Raw genomic sequence first — 18,475 nt, 5'->3', positions numbered from 1 at the left:
ATTTTAACTGATTTCAGATCTGATCTCAGCCAAAACGTTACGTTCTCTGGATGTTAACATTCCAACATCAGGGTCAGTCATTAGTCCTGGTTTAGAAAAACAAATGTGTTGGATCTGCATTTTTATAATCTCGATGGGTAGTTTTGTGTTCATTTCCCCCCTTCAGACAATTACTCTTTTAATTACCTTATTGCCCTAAGCAACTGCCAGCTAGGCAACAAAGGTGCTTCTTGAAGCCCTGTCTTCATTGAGTGGTCTAACTGGGTGAAAAACGGTTCGGAAATTGGCAGCCACGAGAGCCAGAAGAGGTTCACAGCGGCTCTGGGACTTTCTCAGTATGAGTTTCAGGGCGGAGATCAAAGACCTGCAGGGTTTCCAGAGGTAGCAATGATGGATATCTTTTTGTTTACCTCCTAAATAGAGGCAATTTTCTCAGAATTTCTTTTAGAAGCTTTTTAGGTGCCATTGGAAGTAAGTCTCCTATTTGATTTGGTTATAAAACTAGCTTTTTCCAATTGTGTGCGCAGATAAACTGGGATGGGAGAGGACACTGTGGAGCTTTAAAAATATATATAATAGATCAGTTCTGCCACCACTCCCCTTGCTCCAATTTAATTGGCCTTTTTGCTGCATCCTTTCCAAAAAATGCTGCAACCTCCTTTCTAAGAAAAATGAGGCAAAGAAACTTCTGTTGGTTTTGTCTGCAAAACTCATTTGAAAGTTGGGGAAGAACCCTATTAGAATATGGCTCAGTTTTAGAGAAATTCAAATATGCCATATATAGAAAATGTTAGGGTTTCCTTCAGCCTTCCATGTGGATCTTGGTTTGTTACAAAGTCAAGCTGTGGCCTGGATTGCAAACCTTCCTCTCAATAGAGAGTAGGTCATGTGCTCCTTTCTGCAGGTAACAAGTTGGAGTTTGGGGAACTGGGGGAAAGCAGAAGAGGTTTAAGGGGTGCCTGGACTGGTTGGGTATTTCTAACAGTACCCCTTGTTCTTCCATAGTCTCTGAAACCATGTCCCCTGCCTCCACCCCCTTGATTCAAAAGACTACTGGAACTTGCCCAGAGGGGCCTTTCTGAGCCTATAATTCCCATTTGTTGGAATGTGGAGAGGATTCCAGGTAACTGACCTCTTGGGGGCTTCCCCGTCTCACTGAAGACGCCATGACGCATGATGCTCTTGGCTGCTTGGCCAGTAAGTGGCACATGCACATTAGGCAAGGATTTCAGTGGGCTGCTGTCGCCTCCAGGTCCCTGTTGCAACGGATTTGCTAATTATCACAGCAAAAGCGGGCAATGTGGGGGGTGCTGAGACCTACAGGCTGGGGGAGGTACAGGGATCAGACTCCGTGTGCCCCACCAAATTGCTGGGTTACCCACTGTGTGTCCAGCCTGCAGGGGGCTTCCTGGCATCCAGGTGCAGTTGGGGTGCAAACCAAAGGCAATCTTCCTCGTCAGGCTGGGCCCAAGCTCCTCCTGGGCAAGTGAGTGGCTGGGACCTTTTGGGTGCAGATGGGCTCAGGCAATTGGCCTCATTCTTGGGACCACTCATCTTCCCACTGTGGGGGGGACCACTGGCTGCAGAAGAAACAGGATCCTGCGTGATAGGAGAGGAGGCTCACCTGCCCTCCTTGCATTTCTTCCTTCCTAAGCCTCACTTCCACCTCACTCTCGAAAGCAAAACCTCGTGAGGGTGAGAAGGTGCGGGGCACTAGGAGGAGAGGGCGTCGTGGGAGAATGGCGGCCCCCTGCCCTCGTTCCTAGGTGGCACTCGGCAGCAGTCGTCTCAACTGCACTCTGAGCTGGGGCCCCAATGACAGCACTGAGGAGATGGGCAGGACCTGTGGGGGACTCCTAGCCGCTGGCCTCCCAGCATGTGTGGCTGAGTCCCTCCTTCCCTCTCCTGCCAGAATGAAGCCCACCCCATGAAACCATCGTTGGAAGGCACAGGGTGAGACTCAGGAGTACAGACAAACATTCTCTTTTATTGAGCTACACAGGAATTTTCCATTAGTCAGAGAAGTAGACTGGCAGTGTGTAAGATATCACAGAAACCTCACCAATTGGGAATAGAAAGGCTTACAAAGACCCGTGGGCTTTTTTTTCTTTTTTCCTTTTTAAGTTTTTTTTTTTTTAATTTTTTTTCTGTGTTTTGTCTTTTTGCCTCCTCTTTATTTGAAATGGCTGTGACTGGTCTTCTTCAGCAAAGATTAAGTCTTAAAAGTGAAACCGTGAAGAGGTTTGGGGTTTGGATATTAGTCAAAGAAATGACAGGTTTGGTCATGAAAACGGTGGCTTTAATGTAAACACTACATTCCATCTTTTTAAATTTTTTTGTGTTTTTTTTTCCATCTTGTGGTATTTAAAAATTTTTTTTTGTTCTTTTTGTCTGCAGCACAAACATCCCCACATGAGAGAGCGGACACGGGTCACCAAAAGAAAGGCAGAGGTGGGGAGGGGCGCGCGCACGAAGGAGGGCGTCGGCAGGGACTGGAAATCCAACACAGCGAAGGGAAAAGCCACAGACTGTTTCCCAAGGACGAGGAAAACTGATCTTCGGGGGGTAATACATCGTACTCAGCAGGACAAAAAACAAAAACTAAGAAAACAAAAAACCAAAAAAAAAAACAAACCCCACAAAGGCTATCCATAGAGAGGGGGTCGGTGGGCAGATTGTTTTCTATGGGGCTGGATTTCCATATACGATGGATGTTCTTTTTGGCAGCTACTGGCCAGTGAGAGCTGTGCTTTTTCTATACAAACCTGGAGTGAGTGTGTGGCAGGAGTGGCTTAGGGCCGCAAGGTGGCGTCTGTGGTGTCTGGGCGGCCGGCAGGCAGCAGGGTTTGCAGTGGCCTGTATGGCCTTCTGGAAAGCCCGGCCTGAGCACACTCTGGACCAGTGCACCGCACGGGAGCCCCAGGTGGCAGATGGACCTGGCACCCCAGCAGGCGCGCCAGGGGCCACATCGCAAGGTGGGATGGGGGCAAGCATGGGTGCAGATGGGTATGTTTTATTTTGCAAGAAAAAGAAAAATATGGATAAAATGGTGAGTTTTCCTTTTTTTTTTTTTTTTTTAAGCTACAAAGCACATGAGAAATGTTCTTTTTTTTCCTTTCAAATTCTAAATGTGAAGACTCAACTAAAACCGGATTCTACAGCATTCTACAGAAATACACAGCCGTCAGTCACTCTGGGGTCGTAGGTTAGACAGGGGCTTGATACAGAAAGGCTGTGTGTCTTACAAAGGCCAAAAGGTCATGCTACCAGGAGATCAACGTCAACAGCAAAGAGTCCGTGAAGCAGTCTGTAGAGAGAGAGATAAGGGGTCCAGTCTGACCATTTTCTTTGATTTTAAAAAACAACCAACCAACCAAAAAACCCTAGAACATTTTGACTAGTGCTGGGATGGGGCAAGATAGGGCAGCAGTGCGAGGGGTCAGAAACCCCACTGGAGTCCTTCCCTGGCGCCTGGGGAAGCCTGGGCCCCCAGGACCCTGACTCGAGTCAGGCCTGCAAGTCCGGCCCTCCCCAGGCCACGCCTGTCCCCCTTGCTCCCCGCCTTCCCACATGCCCTCTTGGAGCGGGGGTGGTTTCAGCTCTGCAGGTGAACTTCAGTCCCCTCCTGTCAGCTGCTTTTAGAAAGCAGACCATGTCTCCCTGTTCTCTGATTCTTGCCATCTTAACATGAATAAAGAAAACTCAGGAGACAGTGGATTGGTCGGAGCAATGATTCTTCTAGATTCCTGAAATTAACAACCACCACCACCCGAAAGAGAAGCAACCTTAAATTGTTCTGTTGGGTGTGTAAGGTGAGGAGAGGCTTAGGGCATTGGCCGTTTCTGAAAGGGTCTGGAATTTGCCAAGAGCAGGACGGAACTGAGGGTGCAGAGGCTCTGAGGGCGGAATACAGAGAGCTGGCTGGGCCAAGGCCAGGCCTTCTCTGCCATTCCCTTGCTCTCAGAAATGGGGCTCAGAGAGGAAAACCCCAGGGCTATACTCAAAAGGAGGGACTTCCAAACCAAGTTCCCATCTGGACATGTGTGAATGTGTACACACACACACACACACGTGCATGCTCACGTGGGGTCCCAGGAAAACCTCCATGAGTTATGGGATGGCGGTCAGTTCTGTCCACAGCTCTTTCTAGTACAAACTAAAAAGATTTTTTAAATATATATTTGTATATATATATATAAGGTTTTGTTATGCCTTTTTAAAGTTTATTTACCAACTTGCATTTGTTAATGGGGTGTGTGTGTGTGTGTGTGTGCGTGCTCACGCAAGCTGTTCTGTGGGTGCTGGAATCATTACCAAATAGGTTGCTATACAGGACAAGAGGTCAGTACAAGCCGCAGCCCCGGAGGTTGTTGGCAATGATGATGTCGGTGACGGCGTCGAACACCACCTGGATATTATTCGTGTCTGTGGCACAAGTCATGTGACAATATATTTCTTTGTTAGGTGAGCGGTTTTTGCTTTCGAATTGTGCTTGGATGTAGGCGGCTGCGTCTTCATAGGTATTGGGGCCTGTAACAAGACACAGAAGAACAGGGAGAGGCCCTGGTGAACGCTGTGGGTGGACAGAGCTGGGGACATGGAGACAAGAAACGGGTTGTGGTGTGTCCCAGGAAGTGGGATGAGACAGGAAGGGAGCAGTAGGAACTGCCGGGCAATTCCAAGCTGTAGTTGCATTTTAAATTAAACTACTATTAGGTTGCTGCAAAAGTCATTGTGTTTTTGCCGTTTTATATATATATATATACTTTTTGTTTTTGTTTTTGTTTTTGTTTTAAGACAGAGTTTTGTTCTCGCCAGGCTGGAATGCAGTGGCACGATCTCTGCTCACTACAACCTCCACCTCAGGTTCAAGCAATTCTCCTGCCTCAGCCTCCTGAGTAGCTGGGGTTACAGGCACGTGCCACCATGCCCAGCTTATTTTTGTATTTTTAGTAGAGACAAAGTTTCACCATGTTGGCCAGGATGGTCTTGAACCTTCTGATCTCAGGTGATCCATCTGCCTTGGCCTCCCAAAGTGCTGGGATTACAGACATGAACCACCACGCCCGGCCTTGCCATTACTTTTGATAGCAAAACTGCAATTACCTCTTTTTTTTTTTTGACTGGAGTCTGGCTCTGTTGCCCAGGCTGGAGTGCAGTGGTGTGATCTCAGCTCACTGCAACTTCTGCCTCCCAGGTTCCAGTGATACTCCTGCCTCAGCCCCCTCAGTAGCTGAGACTATAGGCATGTGCCACCACGCCTGGCTACTTTTTGTATTTTTATTTTTATTTTTTTATTTTTTTATTTTTTTTTTGAGACGGAGTTTCGCTCTTGTTACCCAGGCTGGAGTGCAATGGCGCGATCTCGGCTCACCGCAACCTCCGCCTCCTGGGTTCAGGCAATTCTCCTGCCTCAGCCTCCTGAGTAGCTGGGATTACAGGCACACACCACCATGCCCAGCTAATTTTCTGTATTTTTTTAGTAGAGACGGGGTTTCACCGTGCTGACCAGGATGGTCTCGATCTCTTGACCTCGTGATCCACCCGCCTCGGCCTCCCAAAGTGCTGGGATTACAGGCTTGAGCCACCGCGCCCGGCCTACTTTTTGTATTTTTAATAGAGATGGGGTTTCACTGTGTTAGCCAGGATCGTCTCCATCTCCTGACCTCGTGATCTGCCCACTTTGGGCTCCCAAAGTGCTGGGATTACAGGTGTGACCCACTGCGCCTGGCCTGCAAAACTGCAATGACTTTTGCACCAACCATACACGGGGCTGAGCGCTTGCCTGGCCAGAGACCGCAAAGACTTGGACTTTGCAAGACCTCTTGCTGTTTTCACAGTAGATCCACCTGGGAGCCCTGCCTGGGAGAGCAGTGGCTACAGATGACCCTTTAGCTTCCTAGATGAACAGATTGAGGCACCGCCCCATGGTCTAAACCAATCCTGCTGATTCCAACAAACCAAGAAAACAAAGTCTGGAGAGGGGCCTGCCCAGGAAGGCGGTGGGCACTCAGAGGGACCTGCGCTCCCTCCTCACTGGTTTCCTCTAAGAAGAGGCCACTTGGCAGGACTGGCAGCATATCCTTAGCAGTCATGGTTCTGGAGCGAGTGACCAGGACATGGGGGCATTCCCCAAGGCAGGAAGTTTAAGGGACATCGGCATGCATGATGCCAATGGGGGGCCCTCTGTCCCCGCCAATTCCTTGGGTGTCCCCTTGATCCTGGCTAGGGCTGGGTGGGGCTATCAGCGCACACCTCTGGGTAATATGACAGTTTTCCAACCAGTTGCAACCCAAGCTCTCGTGACTCTGCCGTGTAGACAGTTTTCAATTAAAGATCCTAAAATATGAACCAAGACAGAAGTGCAGAAAGGCCCCAAAAAAGAAAGATGTCCCATTTCCCTCAGTGCCACTATGATCTGGCCTGAATGAAAACGATATGCTACTTTGGATGTGGGACGACCCTTCCCTGCCCCAGAGGCCCTGCCTCATCCTCCAACTGTGGGCCGAGGGCACGAGCCGTGGGATGAGGTGGTGGGACTGGGCCGCTGGAAGGCTTCCACGGCAAGGAGTGCCTCCTATCCTTTAAAGGCAACCAGAAGACCTGGCTCTAGCCCTGCACTCGAGGCCAGTGCTCAGCAAATAAAAGGGGCAAGGGGCAGGGGGACATCCTTGGGTGGGGTGTCACGGCAGAGACCAGCTCTAGGTAGCCCAGCAGGAGTGCCTGAACCCACAAGGCAAAGCCTTATCCTTGATCCGCTGGTGCAGAGATGCCAAGGTTGGCTTGCCTGAGCCCCCAGCACGGCAGTTAAGGATTGGACAAAGCGACCCATGTGGACCCTGCCAAGGAGCTTCCTGTCCAGAGACAGCCGAGCTGGGCACAACCCAGGGTGGAAGGTGGCCACAGGCAGCCATCCAGGTGGGAGGAGCTCCCCGTGCCTTTCCTGTGTCTGCCAAGCCCAGCATCCTCACACAGCCCTGCTGCGGCCTGGCCACACTGGCCCACACATCCCTTAGACAGCTGGCCACCTCCTGCCTCACCTCTGCTGCTTGTTTTGTGTCCTCACAGGCCTGCGCTCCACGGGGCCTGCACTGGTGACCATCTGTCATCCATGATATCCTCTGAATTCAAACTGGATCCCTCTGAACGCCCTGGAGAACTGACATTTCCCAGGTTCCGGCAGACCTAGTACCTGCACTCCATAGCAGTGAGGCTGGCCACTCTCAAGTCGGGCCCCAGTTGGACGCTGGACAAGAAAGTGGGGTTGGGTCTGCCCCTGAGGGTGGCCCTGGCCTGAGAGGGCCTACTGGGCTCTATCATTGTGGCCGGGAGAGGTCAGCAGTGGCTGCCCAGAGTGGGCTGCAGCCTGGCTTTGCCCAAAGGTCACCTGGGGCTGGCCTTTCGGGGCCTGTCCTGTGCCTTCCTGCCCTCGTTCCACCCTGCAGAGGGCACCTCCTCCATGACCAGTTCCCTCTCCCTGGTTTCCATCTTGTGAATAATACCAATGGCAGCCACAGCCAGCGCTTCTGTAGACCAGCCGTCCCTCCAGTCACCCTTGAGGTGGGCATAGGGTGGGCATGATTATCCACTATGGTGCCCAGATTAGAATGAGGCACAGGTGACTGAGCAACTTGCTGAGCTGCAGGTGGTCTGGCTCCAGAGGCGACCTGGGCTGCGTGCCCTATTGGGACTTTGTTCAAGAGCCTCGAGTGCAGGGCACAGCTCCCGGCCCCATCTCCTGCTCTGCACATTGGGAAGGGCAAGAACCACCTTATAAATTCATATTAGCGTGGAGCATCAGTGAGGACATGGGCTGTGCTCAGAATGAGCTGATGGGCCTTCACACACTGCACCCAGCTGTGGGGAAGGGTGGGGCACCCAGCATCAACCTCTGCTGGATGTGGGAGCCCTGTGGCTGGGCCTGGGGACCTATGTGGCCCTGGAACTGAGCCCATGCCCTAAGTCTTACTCTGGGGCAGTCAGAACACGGGTTCCTGGCCCAGCCAACCTGTGCCCTGACCTGGTGGATGACAGGACACCTCCTCCTCCATGGCGAGGTGCTGGCCCTCTGTGCTCTGCAGCCTGCAAAGGCGACTCCAACCCCAGGAACCCCCAGAAGCTTCCCAGCCCCCAGAGGAAGCACGGCTGGGCTCTGGCATTCCATCAGCACTGCTTTTAGACATTAGCAGCACCCCAGAGCTGGCCTACCCCACAGAAGCCACCCTCACTCATCCATCCATTTGCAAAGAGTTTCATTTGGGGGTGGGGTGGGGGAGGTCTGTGATACATTCCCCTGAGAGCAAGCAAACAGCCCCAGAGAAGGCAGAAGAAAGGGAGGCAGGGATGGAGGAGGCTTGCAGATGGCTGGAGTGGTTGGATTTGGGGCAAAGACCGGGGGCTGAGGAAGAAGGGGAGAGAGGAAGCACGAAGGGGCTGGGGTTGGGAAGGGAGAGCAGGCACGATGCGGGGTGGGGTGGGGTGGTCTGGCTGGGCCCAGGCTGCAGAGAGGAAGCATGTTCCAGGCACCAAAGCAGGGAGTGGAGAAAGCAGGTGGGGGCCAAGAGGCAGCCCAGGCCCGCTCACAGGCCACATGCCCACCTTTTGGTTTCATGCAAAGGCACTGTGTGGCCCTGGGCAGGGGTGAGGGGAGGCCACTGCTGAGATTACAGGAGGCTCTCCTGAGACCTCTTCTAGAGGGAGACCAGGAGGAAGGGGGAAGCCTGTGATCCTGTCCTGCGCCCTGCTCCCCACCATGTCACTCCTGAGTCCCTTGGTCATAACACATATATCTTAGGAGGGGCCCTTCCCACCACGCCTAGGGCTGTGTCCTGGAAGCCCAAACCTGGTGGCACAGCGCTGTTTCTTCCTCGCCCCACCACACTCCTGCAGTGGGTCCCGCATGCCAGCCAGCCCCAACGGTGCTGGCCCAGCAGCCTGTCTCTGAGCCAGGGGAGGGCTTCCCCCTACACAGCACTGCCTGGCACCCACCTGTGTATTCAGGAAAGCAGATGGTCAAAGGTGACTTCTTGATCTTCTCGCCAAAGAGATCTTTCTTGTTGAGGAAGAGAATGATGGAGGTATCGATGAAGAACTTGTTGTTACAGATGGAGTCGAAGAGCATGAGAGACTCGTGCATGCGGTTCTGCGGCCGCAGGAAGGGCGGAGAGAGGACAGACAGCGGGAGGGAGACACAGAGACAGGGAAAGAGAAGGAGAGGATTAGGCTTGACAGAGAGGGACTGGGCTACACAGCAGCTCCTCCCAGAGGCTGCCAGAGGGAACTTGAGTCGGTCACACCTCACAGCACATCTCATTCCCTGCTTCCAGAGCACCCGTCATGTCAGGGCCAGAGGCAGAGACTAGACTGGGCACCAGCCATGGCTCTCTGGGGAGGCTGAGGACAGGGTGACCCAGGCTTCCTCACTGCAGAGTCCCCAGCTATGGGAGGGCCTCCCAGCACACGTGTGTGTGCGTGCCTGTGTGCGCGCCTGTGGTGTGTGTGCCTGTGTGTGCATGCGTGTGCGTGCCTCTGTGTGCCTCTGCGTGTGCATGCCTGTGTGTGCCTGTGTGTGCATGCCTGTGTACCTGTGTGCGTGCATGTGCCTGAATGTGTGCCTGTTTTTGCGCCTGTGTGTGTATGCCTGTGTGCGTGCCTGTGTGTGGTGTGCATCTGTGTGTGTGTGGGTGTGTGTGTGTGCTGGGAGTAGTGGAGGCTGGACTGGAGCCAGAGAGCTGGGCTTTGGCCCTTCCCGCCTAGACCTCTCCTTCTGGGTCCATCCTGGGTTGGGAGATGTCCTCTGGGAGTGGTGCGAGGCTCCAGGACCCTCCCGTGGTCTGAGGGGAAGGCATGCCAGGTCCTGCCAGCATCCTGTGGGCCACCACTCAGGGGAGAGGCTCCTGGCAGGGTCACTCCAAGAGTGCCTGGGGGACTGGCTGCACCTCCTGTCTGGGTCCTACTCAGTCACAGAGAGGGACTGGGCTACACAGCAGTCCTTGCACGGCATTCTAAGCAAGGCAGATGTGGAGGGCTGCCCTGCACACAGGAGGCTGTTTGGCAAACGGATGAACATGATGAGCACCCCAAAGAAGCTTAACCGAGGGGCCAGCCTTCTGCCCTGGGCAAGAACTCTGCTTAGGGATGCTGAGCACATTCACTTGGGTAGTCTGTTTCTTGGCAGTTCGGAGGGCATCTTTCTCTGTGAACCAATCCATTTCTGCACGGGGAGGGGGAGGAAGGGACAGTTTCCCTTATTTTCCCCAAGGTCCCCGTCCTAGCCCTGGGAGCTTGCCCACTGTAAACCCAGCTCCCTGGATCTAAAGCCCAGAGGTGACCCAGGCTAAACTCTACCTCTGAAGTAAGAAGAGTGACACAAGTAACAGGAAAAAGAAGAGAGCTGGTGTAGACGCCACTGGGCGTTGTTCATGGGGAGATGAACTCCTCCCCAGGGACGAGCACGCTGTGGGTGTTGACGAATTGCTGGTTCCCGCCACACCATCCTCTCTGAGCAGGAGGGCAACAAAGATGCAGTGACCACACCAGGCACCCAGGCCCACGCTGTGCCGGCACTCTCCCTGCCTCATCACTTAACCTCATCCGCCCTGAGGGGACACTTCAGTGACACAGCTGGGCCAGATCCAGAACTTATGCAATGGGTCTCTCCGGTCCCTATCATCAGGCTGTGTGGGGCTTTCGAGGAACCGATGCTAACAACAGCGTGGCGGGCCCCGTGCACCTCACGGCCAGTCCTCCCTTCCGAATCTCTCCCATGCCTGCGTCATTCTACCAGGACACATAAAGGCGGCCAGCCCCAGACCCTGCTCCTACCGGCTGAAGTTGATAGGTGGAGGGGGCAGAATTCTCAGCTGCCTCTCAGGGGCACCTGGACAGCTGGCACGGCTTTATTGCCCCAGCCCGGAGCTGTAGTACATGGCACTGCCTTTACATTCTGCTAAACAGATTCAGTAAACTCATGTGACCTCATCACCTCTCCTGTCCTCAATCAGTACATTTCCTTCTCAATCCCCAGGAGCATCTCCCTGTCATCTGTGTGATCTCACTGGGGAGGAGCAGGTCTCACTTGCCCCGAGCCACCTTGTTAGGGTCTGTTCATAAAAGAGCAGCCAGAGGCTTCTAAGGCCCAGTGAACCCAGATTCAGGGCCTCAAGCTCCCCACACTCAAGCTAATTGAGCCACATATGAGGGCAGAGTGGCGGGGCTCTTGAGACCAAAAGGATTCCACAGGAACACACTCCCCACTCCACAGAGCCACTTCGGCCCGCAGCTGCGTAACAGAGAGCCGGAAACCCACAAAACCCCACTCCACAGAGCCACCTGGGCCTGCAGCTGCACAGAGAGCTGGAAACCCACAGCCAGAGCTGCGCTCCCTCCTCCACTGCACATCTGTCTGGGCATTGCCAGGAAACGCCACTTGGGTGACCTGAGTTGGGAGTGGGGACTGTGCCCCTTGGCCACCACCGAGCTTAGGTGTGGAGGAGAAATCAAGGCTGGCTCATTCAGGCTCCACAGTTCCACTGGCTAAGGCTCAGCCCCTCCACAGCCCCCATGCTTCAGGGCTGCAGAGCACGACTCACACGCATTCGTTCTTCCAGTCAGTACTGACTGGCATCTGTGTGTGAGGCTCCCTGCCAGGCTGCCCCAAGGACGTAAGAATGACCATGTTAGGCTCCTGCTCTCCGAGAGCTCAGAGTCCAGCTGGAGAAAGACGACGCACAGTCTGTGGTCTCAGGAGTGGCAGTGCAGGGGAGGGCTTGGGGAGCAGAGGACAGGCAGAGCCAAACCTGGCTTTATGGGGAGAAGGCCTTGGAGGGAGCCCCAAAAGACGGCTGATCCTGGAGACTCAGGTGGGGGACGGAGGCAGAGGGTGCTCAGCAGGGCAGTGAGGAGGGGAGCTTCTGCAAGGCAGGGGAAATGCCGGCACTGAGACCCCCGCCAGCCCCCCAGGCCTGACCACCCTCCCTTGGCATGCTGCCTGGAACCCGTCACCAAAGAGTCGAGAGCACAGCCCATCCTTACAAGCACCCTAGAGGAAGCAAACGCCGGAGTACATTCAAAACAGAGATGCTACCATTTGAGAAAAGAGAAAGAATCCAGGGTTCACAGATGGCTGACAGCCCTGCCACTGACCTCCACCTGCCCCAGGCTGCAGTGGATGCCCAGGAGCAGCAGGAAGCCGTGCCAGTGCAGTCAAGGCCACTGTTGCGTCAACCACAGCAGTGTCCAGGCGGCCACCAAGCTCGCCAGGACAGGAAGGTGGCTCGGCGCAGAATGGGGCAGCCTTGTGCCGGACGGCAATCCTGACAGGGCACCCAGTCGCCCCAATCCTCTGTCCCCAGCAGAAGTGTGCCTGATCCGCCAGACTGCCTAAGGTCCTGGGACCAGGATGGGGCAAATGCGCCTGGCAGGAGCTCCCTGGGCCCTGACAACACACCACACTCACGCTAGGAAAGCGGGTACTTTTTATTAACGGCAGGTGACTAATAAATACATTATGGCAGCCAATAAATTATTACAATAACTAGATTTATTAAACCAACAAGTCACTCTTCTTACAAAATTACAGTTAATACGGGGTGGATGGCAGTGGCGGAGTTGGGAGGTGGGACCACTGCACATGAGAGAGACGGCTTTTCTAAGGAGGGCCTGGCTTTTCTAAGGAGGGCCTGGGGCGCCTGAGCCCACCTGGCCTAGAAGGGGGAGGGGTGCATGGGGAGGAAGAAGGTGCTCAGCAGGGGCAGGGTGGCGGACAGTGGGCTGAGCTAGGAGTTGGGTCAGATCCAGTAGAGTAGAGACCAGAAGCAGAATGGGAGGGCATGGCTGCCCAGAGTTGGGGGAGAAATGTGGTGGGAGGGGATGGGAGGAGAAGGTGGGAAGGAGATGGGAGGGGAGGGGAGGGGAGAGGGGCCACAGGAGCAGGGGAGGAGAAAGGAAGACAGGGGAGGGGAAGAGAGGGGAGGGGACAAGAGGAGAGGGGAAGAGAGGGAAGGGAATGAGAGGGGAGGGGATGAGAGCCACAGGAGCAGGGCAGAGAGCAGGGGAGAAGAGGAGGGGAGGTGAGGGTATGGAAGGGGATGGGGGCCACAGGAGCAGGGGAGGAGAGGGCAGGAGAGGGGAGGGGAAGAGGGGGCCACAGGAGCAGGGAGGAGAGGAGGGGAGGGAAGGGGAAGAGAGGGGAGGGGACAAGAGGGGAGGGGAGGGGGGCATAGGAGCAGGGTAGGTTAGGGGAGGGGAGGGGAAAGGAGTGGGGAGAGGGGGCCACAGGAGCAGGAGATGGGAGGGGAGGGGAGGAGTGAGGAAGGGAGGGGGCCACAGGAACAGTGGTGCCTTGGAGCTGCCGGCTCTGCTGGGAAAGGGAGAGAGTCTCTGCTGGTGGTCTTGGTGCACTGGGCCTGGGGATGAGAGCTTCTCTTCCAGGGGGAGCCCCTCTCTCATGGAGGGGATCCAGGAGTTTGGATTGGGGGCCATTCTTTCTGCTTTCCCCCCAGCCTGCCCTTCTTTGACAGGGGCCTTAGTCTGACTGGAGTGGGGTCTGTCTGGAGGCCCCAGCTCCTCTCTGGGCAGGGTGGGGTCAGGACTCTGCTTGCTGAGGGGTGGGAGACTCCACGGCAGCAGCTCATGCCCTGGCCCTGTCCCCTGGGCTGCTGGGATCCCACACTCTAGGCTGGCGGCCTGACAGCGGGAACTGCCTGGGGGTGATTGCCTTGGGCACCGCTCACTGAACTCTGGTGGCCGTGGATCTGGATCCAGAGCCTCAGGTATTGGTTCCTGAGAGCTGCTAGGCTGTGCCTGAAGGTGTCCAGAGGCTCAGACAAGAAAAGAGGTGGCCAGAGGAGACTCTGTGCCCCAGACTTCTTGAAAAGGGGGTGGGCAGGCCACTAGCTGAGCTGGAGGAAATGGTGTTCACCTGGGACTGCAGTGGACTTACTTGCCAAGAGTGCACCAGGTCAGACCGAGAAAAAGAAGCAGGGTGGCCAGGAAGGATGCAGGCTAGAAAAAGGAAGAACTTCCAGAATCAACCCCTGGGTGCTAATTGTAGAGTGTTAGGTGGGAGCAGGGGCTAAGCTTCCCCCTACAGGGCTCATGTTGGCCAAAGGGAAGGGCGTGGGTGGGACGATCCCTGGGTCTTCCCTGTTGGGGGTGTGTAGACGCTTAGTTATGGCGCTTGCAGGTGGGAACCTAGGGCTGCCTCTTCTCCTGAGAACGCTCAGGGGAGACCAGTGCAGACCATGGAGGGCAGGAATGCCTCCAGTTCCCACCAGTGGGAGCTGGGCTGTGGGGAGGGGCTAGGAGACAGAGCTGTGTTCTGGCAGCAGGTGTGGTGGTCTTCTTCTGCCTGGGCTCTGGGGTCCCCATGGAACCCAGAATGCCAAAGCTGTTGACCAGGGGCCCAGGCTGTGCTCTCTGCTTGGGGCTGGGCAGACCCCATGCCCTCCTCAAACCAGAGAGCCTTGGGGACCTCTATAGGTGCTTAGAGGGAAGGCCAAGACCTGGTTCTTATGATGGCCAGCGGTGCAGGGCAGAAAACCAGCCCATAGGAATGAGTGGCAGGCACAATTTTCATGAGTTTGGCAAAGATGCTCTTCGTAGAAATCAGTTTCCACTTGGCCTGCTAAATCCGGGCCATCACCCCTCAGGACATATGCAGGACCACCGTGGATCAGAAGGCCACCTATGTCTGGTCACTCACAACATTCCCACATCCACACCCACGACGGAGCCAAATCTCATCTGTCACCCTCAGTCGCCCCTTTAACGGTGGAGCCGCCGGTTATGACACGAATGACAGGCATCATGCATAGGCAGAGAATTTCTCCCTGAATACCCCTGAGGGCCAAGGACCCCCCAGCAGGCCAGGGTGGGAGGACTGAGAGCAGTGCAAGAAACCAAGCAGGACGGAGCATCCAAGAAAAGAGAAAGGCAGGATGGGGACAAGGGCAGGAAGGCCTGAGCACCCCCTCCTCCAGCCCCAATTCTATGGATGGGGAAGGCCTGGATCGATGCTCTGGCCACTGTGGTTGAGGGAGGCTGCTGGGGGACATAGAAAGCCCTCTAGCCCAGTGACTTCTAACTCCAGGGTGATGGCCTTAGAGGTGACCAACAGCCCCCCTTTACTAGCTGCTTCTGAGCCTGGAGTTAGTCTGGAGCAGAGTTAGGGGCACGGCTGGCCTCACCCAGGATGGGGCTGCTGAGAAAGAACTGCCATGTCTTCCATGTTGGACAGGATGGCTTAGCTGGCCCTGGCTGTCCATGGCAGGACACCAAGACTGCTGGCTCCCAGGGCCTGTCCTCTGCCATGTCCCAGCCTGGTGCAAGGTCCAAAACATGGCCCAGGTGAACAAAATGAAAGTGGACTTGGGCTAATGGGGTGGCTCCTATAGCCTGGCTGCCAGAGGCTCCCCAGGCACCAGTCCCTGCAAGCATTTGGCACTAGGGAAGGTCCCTGGGTCTCCTGGCACCACTTGGAGCTCTGTGCCTGTGGGTCCAACAAGCCCAGAGCTGTTGGTACAGGTGCTTCCTGACTCTGGGGCGGCCCAGGGGGCTGCATGTGTCTAGAGTGGGGGCAGGGAGAATGGAGGGCTTGAGGAGGGAGGCAGGGACCTCTCCGGGGGTGCCCTCTTCCCTCCTGTGGCACATCCGGGTCCCCAGGCACAGCCTGCTGTACAAGCACATGACATGCCTGGGTGCGGGTGGCAGCCTCAGCTACCTGGAGGCATCTTGGAGTGAGGGGTGTGTTGACTGCCCAAGGCCAGCCAGACCTTTGTCACCAGGAGAAGCTACCCCACCCCTTTCTGCTCAGGGACTTCAGCAGTGAAGCCTCCTCTAAGGGGTCCTAGGGCTCTCCCCTTAGAGTAGGGGCAGGGGAGTGTGTTTGTGCTGACCTGGGCCCAAACGCTCCAGGGTGTCAGGCCCAACCCCTGCTCTCCTCTGTCCTCAGGGGCTGGGAGGACACCAAGGTCTGCGGACAAACTCCCTGATTTCTTCACCAAGACAGTGAGGTGGGGGGCACTGGCTGCACGGTCCACATCCCCCAGACCTCTGCAACTACAGGGTCCCCAGCCCAAAGGCCTTTGCTGGTTTGAGTTGAATTCAGTATGGACTAGAGGAGAAAAAGCATCTATTCACACCTCAGAGTGACCACCCGAGCTCCTGGTGACTGGAAAAAGGAGATGGGTCACCCTTGGGCCTGCAAGGACTGGGCAGGAGGCCCCAGCCCCAGCGACACAGGAGCCTTAGCCTCCCTGCCCAGCACCTCTCACCTCTCCCTCCACCCCTCCCTCCCTCCATCTATCTGAGACATAAGTCAGTCTCAAGAAGCATTTCCAGGCCTCAGAGGAGTCAGGGATGGGGGTTCTCTGGAAGAGCCAAGGCAATGGCGGACGAGCAAGAGAAGGAAGGGCTGAGACCCAGGAGAGGGAACAGGGAGCTGGAGGCCATCGCCAAGGCCTGAGCCCTCCAACCCACACCAAGTTGGCCTGGTCCCAGCCTGGCTTTTGTTGACGGAGCTGCCCTCAACCAGAGACCCCAGGCAAAGCTGAAGGATGGCTCCTATGACCCACCCTGCCAGCACCCTGCTGCAGGGCTGTCCACGCCACTACACCACCCAAGATGATAGGAGGACACTCCAAGGCTTCCAGTGAGTCATCAGGTGCAGGGTGTGCCCATCTGGGCCACACGGCTGCCCTGCCCTGCCCTCCCAGCTTCCCGATAAAGCACTGGGAGATGACACAGAGGCCATGAGCATGGAGTCTCCTGGCCTTGCAGCGTGCACTCAGGAGCCCCGCCTGCCCCAGCGTTACCACAGTTCTATGTTGGGGGCCGGGGGGCGGGTGGAGGATGCTCCCTCCTCCCTCCCTTGGTGCCAGCCTCTCGGATCATCTTCCTCAAGTGCAAATTGTGGTCTGAGAGTGGTGGAGCCTGGTTCCAGGGGAGGGGGGCGGCAGGCCAGGCAGGGCAAGGGTGCTGGGTGGGGTGGCCGGGCTCAGTAGAGTCCACAGCCCCGCAGGTTTTTGGCGATGATGACGTCCGTCACGGCATCAAAGACAAACTGGATGTTGTTGGTGTCCGTGGCGCAGGTGACGTGGGTGTAGATCTCCTTGTGGGCTGACTTGTTCTTGCTCTCGTACTGGGCCTGGATGTAAGCCACGGCTTCTGTGAAGGCGCTGGGGCCTGTAGAGCAAACAGGCAGGGGGTGGTGAGGCGAGGGGCCCGTGGGGCTGCCTGGAGTGGACGACCCCAGCCTGGCCTGTGTGGCCATCCGGCCATGGGCCTCTCAGAGACAACTGCACAGGGAAAACCTGAGGGAGGAGACCTGAGGGCTCAGTGAAGTTAACAGGGGGTCCTAGATCCAGTCAGTAGGACAGATACAGTGTAAAACTCATGAAAAATACAAAGTATCAGATCTCCCAGTATATCACCTGTATTTATTTATTTATTTATTTATTGAGATAGGGTCTCGCTCTGTTGCTCAAGCTGGAGTGTGATGGTGTGATCAGGGCTCACTGCATCCCCCACCTCCTGGGCTCAAGTGACTGATCCTCTCTTCTCAGCCTCTTAAGTAGCTGGGACTACAGGCATGTACCACAACACCTGATTAATTATTATTTTTTTAGTAGAGATGGGATCTCACTATGTTGGCCACGCTGGTCCTGAACTCCTAAGCTCAAGTGATCCTCTTGTCTCAGCCTCCCAAAGTGCTGGGATTACAGACGTCAGCCACTGTGCCTGGCCAGTCACTTGTATTAAGGGGTGAACTGTTTTGTGAAACTACTGTTTTCTTTTTATACATGCATTTATGAACTCCACTCCCAACTTTTTGTTTCGTTTTGGTTTTTTTTTTTGGAGATGGAATCTTGCTCTATTGCCGAGACTGGAGTACAGTAGTGTGATCTTGGCTCACTGCAACCTCCAACTCCCAGGTTCAAGTGATTCTCCAAGCCTCAGCCTCTCAAGTAGCTGGGATTACAGGCGTGCACCTCCACAACCGACTAATTTTTGTATTTTTAGTAGAGATGGGGTTTTGCCATGTTGGCCAGGCTGGGTCTCGAACTCCTAATCGCAGGTGATCCGCCAAAGTGCTGGGATTACAGGTTTCAGCCACTGTGCCTGGTTATTTACGGACTCCTGAGGCAAACGTATCTTACCACAGGTCATGTGCAAGGAGGTTTGAGGGCACTGGGGGTCATGCAGGTAGCCCTGGCCAATGCACGACCTGCAGGTGGGCCCTTTCTTTTGGGAGTCCACAGAGAAGGCCTTAACATCACCTCCACGGCCACTGCTAGGCCAGGTGGAAGGAGGCGCCTAGAAACTTCTGGTTTCTGATGTTCACTCATTGCCTGGCTCACATGCTGCCCTCCTTAGGGGGCACCACATTGAGCTGGTTCCCAGGTGGGATCAGGGAGAGGGGTATCTAGGAGAGAAGCTTCCAGTTTGGGAAGGGGCAGAAGCACAGGACCCCAGC

At 55.3% G+C, this 18,475-nt stretch overlaps 1 protein-coding gene and 1 pseudogene across 3 annotated transcripts in view; both read right to left on the bottom strand.

Moving 5' to 3' along the window:
* Positions 1-1,967: 1,967 nt before the first annotated feature.
* GNAO1 (G protein subunit alpha o1) overlaps positions 1,968-18,475 on the bottom strand; it is a 168,386-nt gene continuing 151,878 nt past the window's right edge. The window contains exons 7-9 of one of the 2 annotated variants that reach the window (XM_032283916.1): positions 8,989-9,142; positions 4,315-4,530; positions 1,968-3,307 (exon numbers count right to left, since the gene is read on the bottom strand). In XM_032283916.1, the coding sequence (XP_032139807.1) occupies positions 4,343-4,530; positions 8,989-9,142 (342 nt within the window). In that variant the 3' untranslated portion in view covers positions 1,968-3,307; positions 4,315-4,342. Of the gene's footprint in view, positions 3,308-4,314; positions 4,531-8,988; positions 9,143-13,375; positions 17,185-18,475 lie in introns of those variants that run through there. The other variant, XM_032283917.1, reaches the window with a different exon arrangement.
* LOC116555408 lies at positions 13,376-16,784 on the bottom strand (annotated as a pseudogene). Its single transcript, XR_004270522.1, has one exon. The product of XR_004270522.1 is annotated as an uncharacterized LOC116555408 (transcript).

The sequence above is a fragment of the Sapajus apella genome, unplaced genomic scaffold (genome assembly GCF_009761245.1).
Source record: "Sapajus apella isolate SASKATOON/1434 unplaced genomic scaffold, GSC_monkey_1.0 scaffold15, whole genome shotgun sequence".
NCBI classification, from domain to species: domain Eukaryota; kingdom Metazoa; phylum Chordata; class Mammalia; order Primates; family Cebidae; genus Sapajus; species Sapajus apella.
The sequence above is the reverse complement of the archived record's forward strand: the minus strand, read 5'-3'. Positions and strand labels throughout refer to the sequence as shown.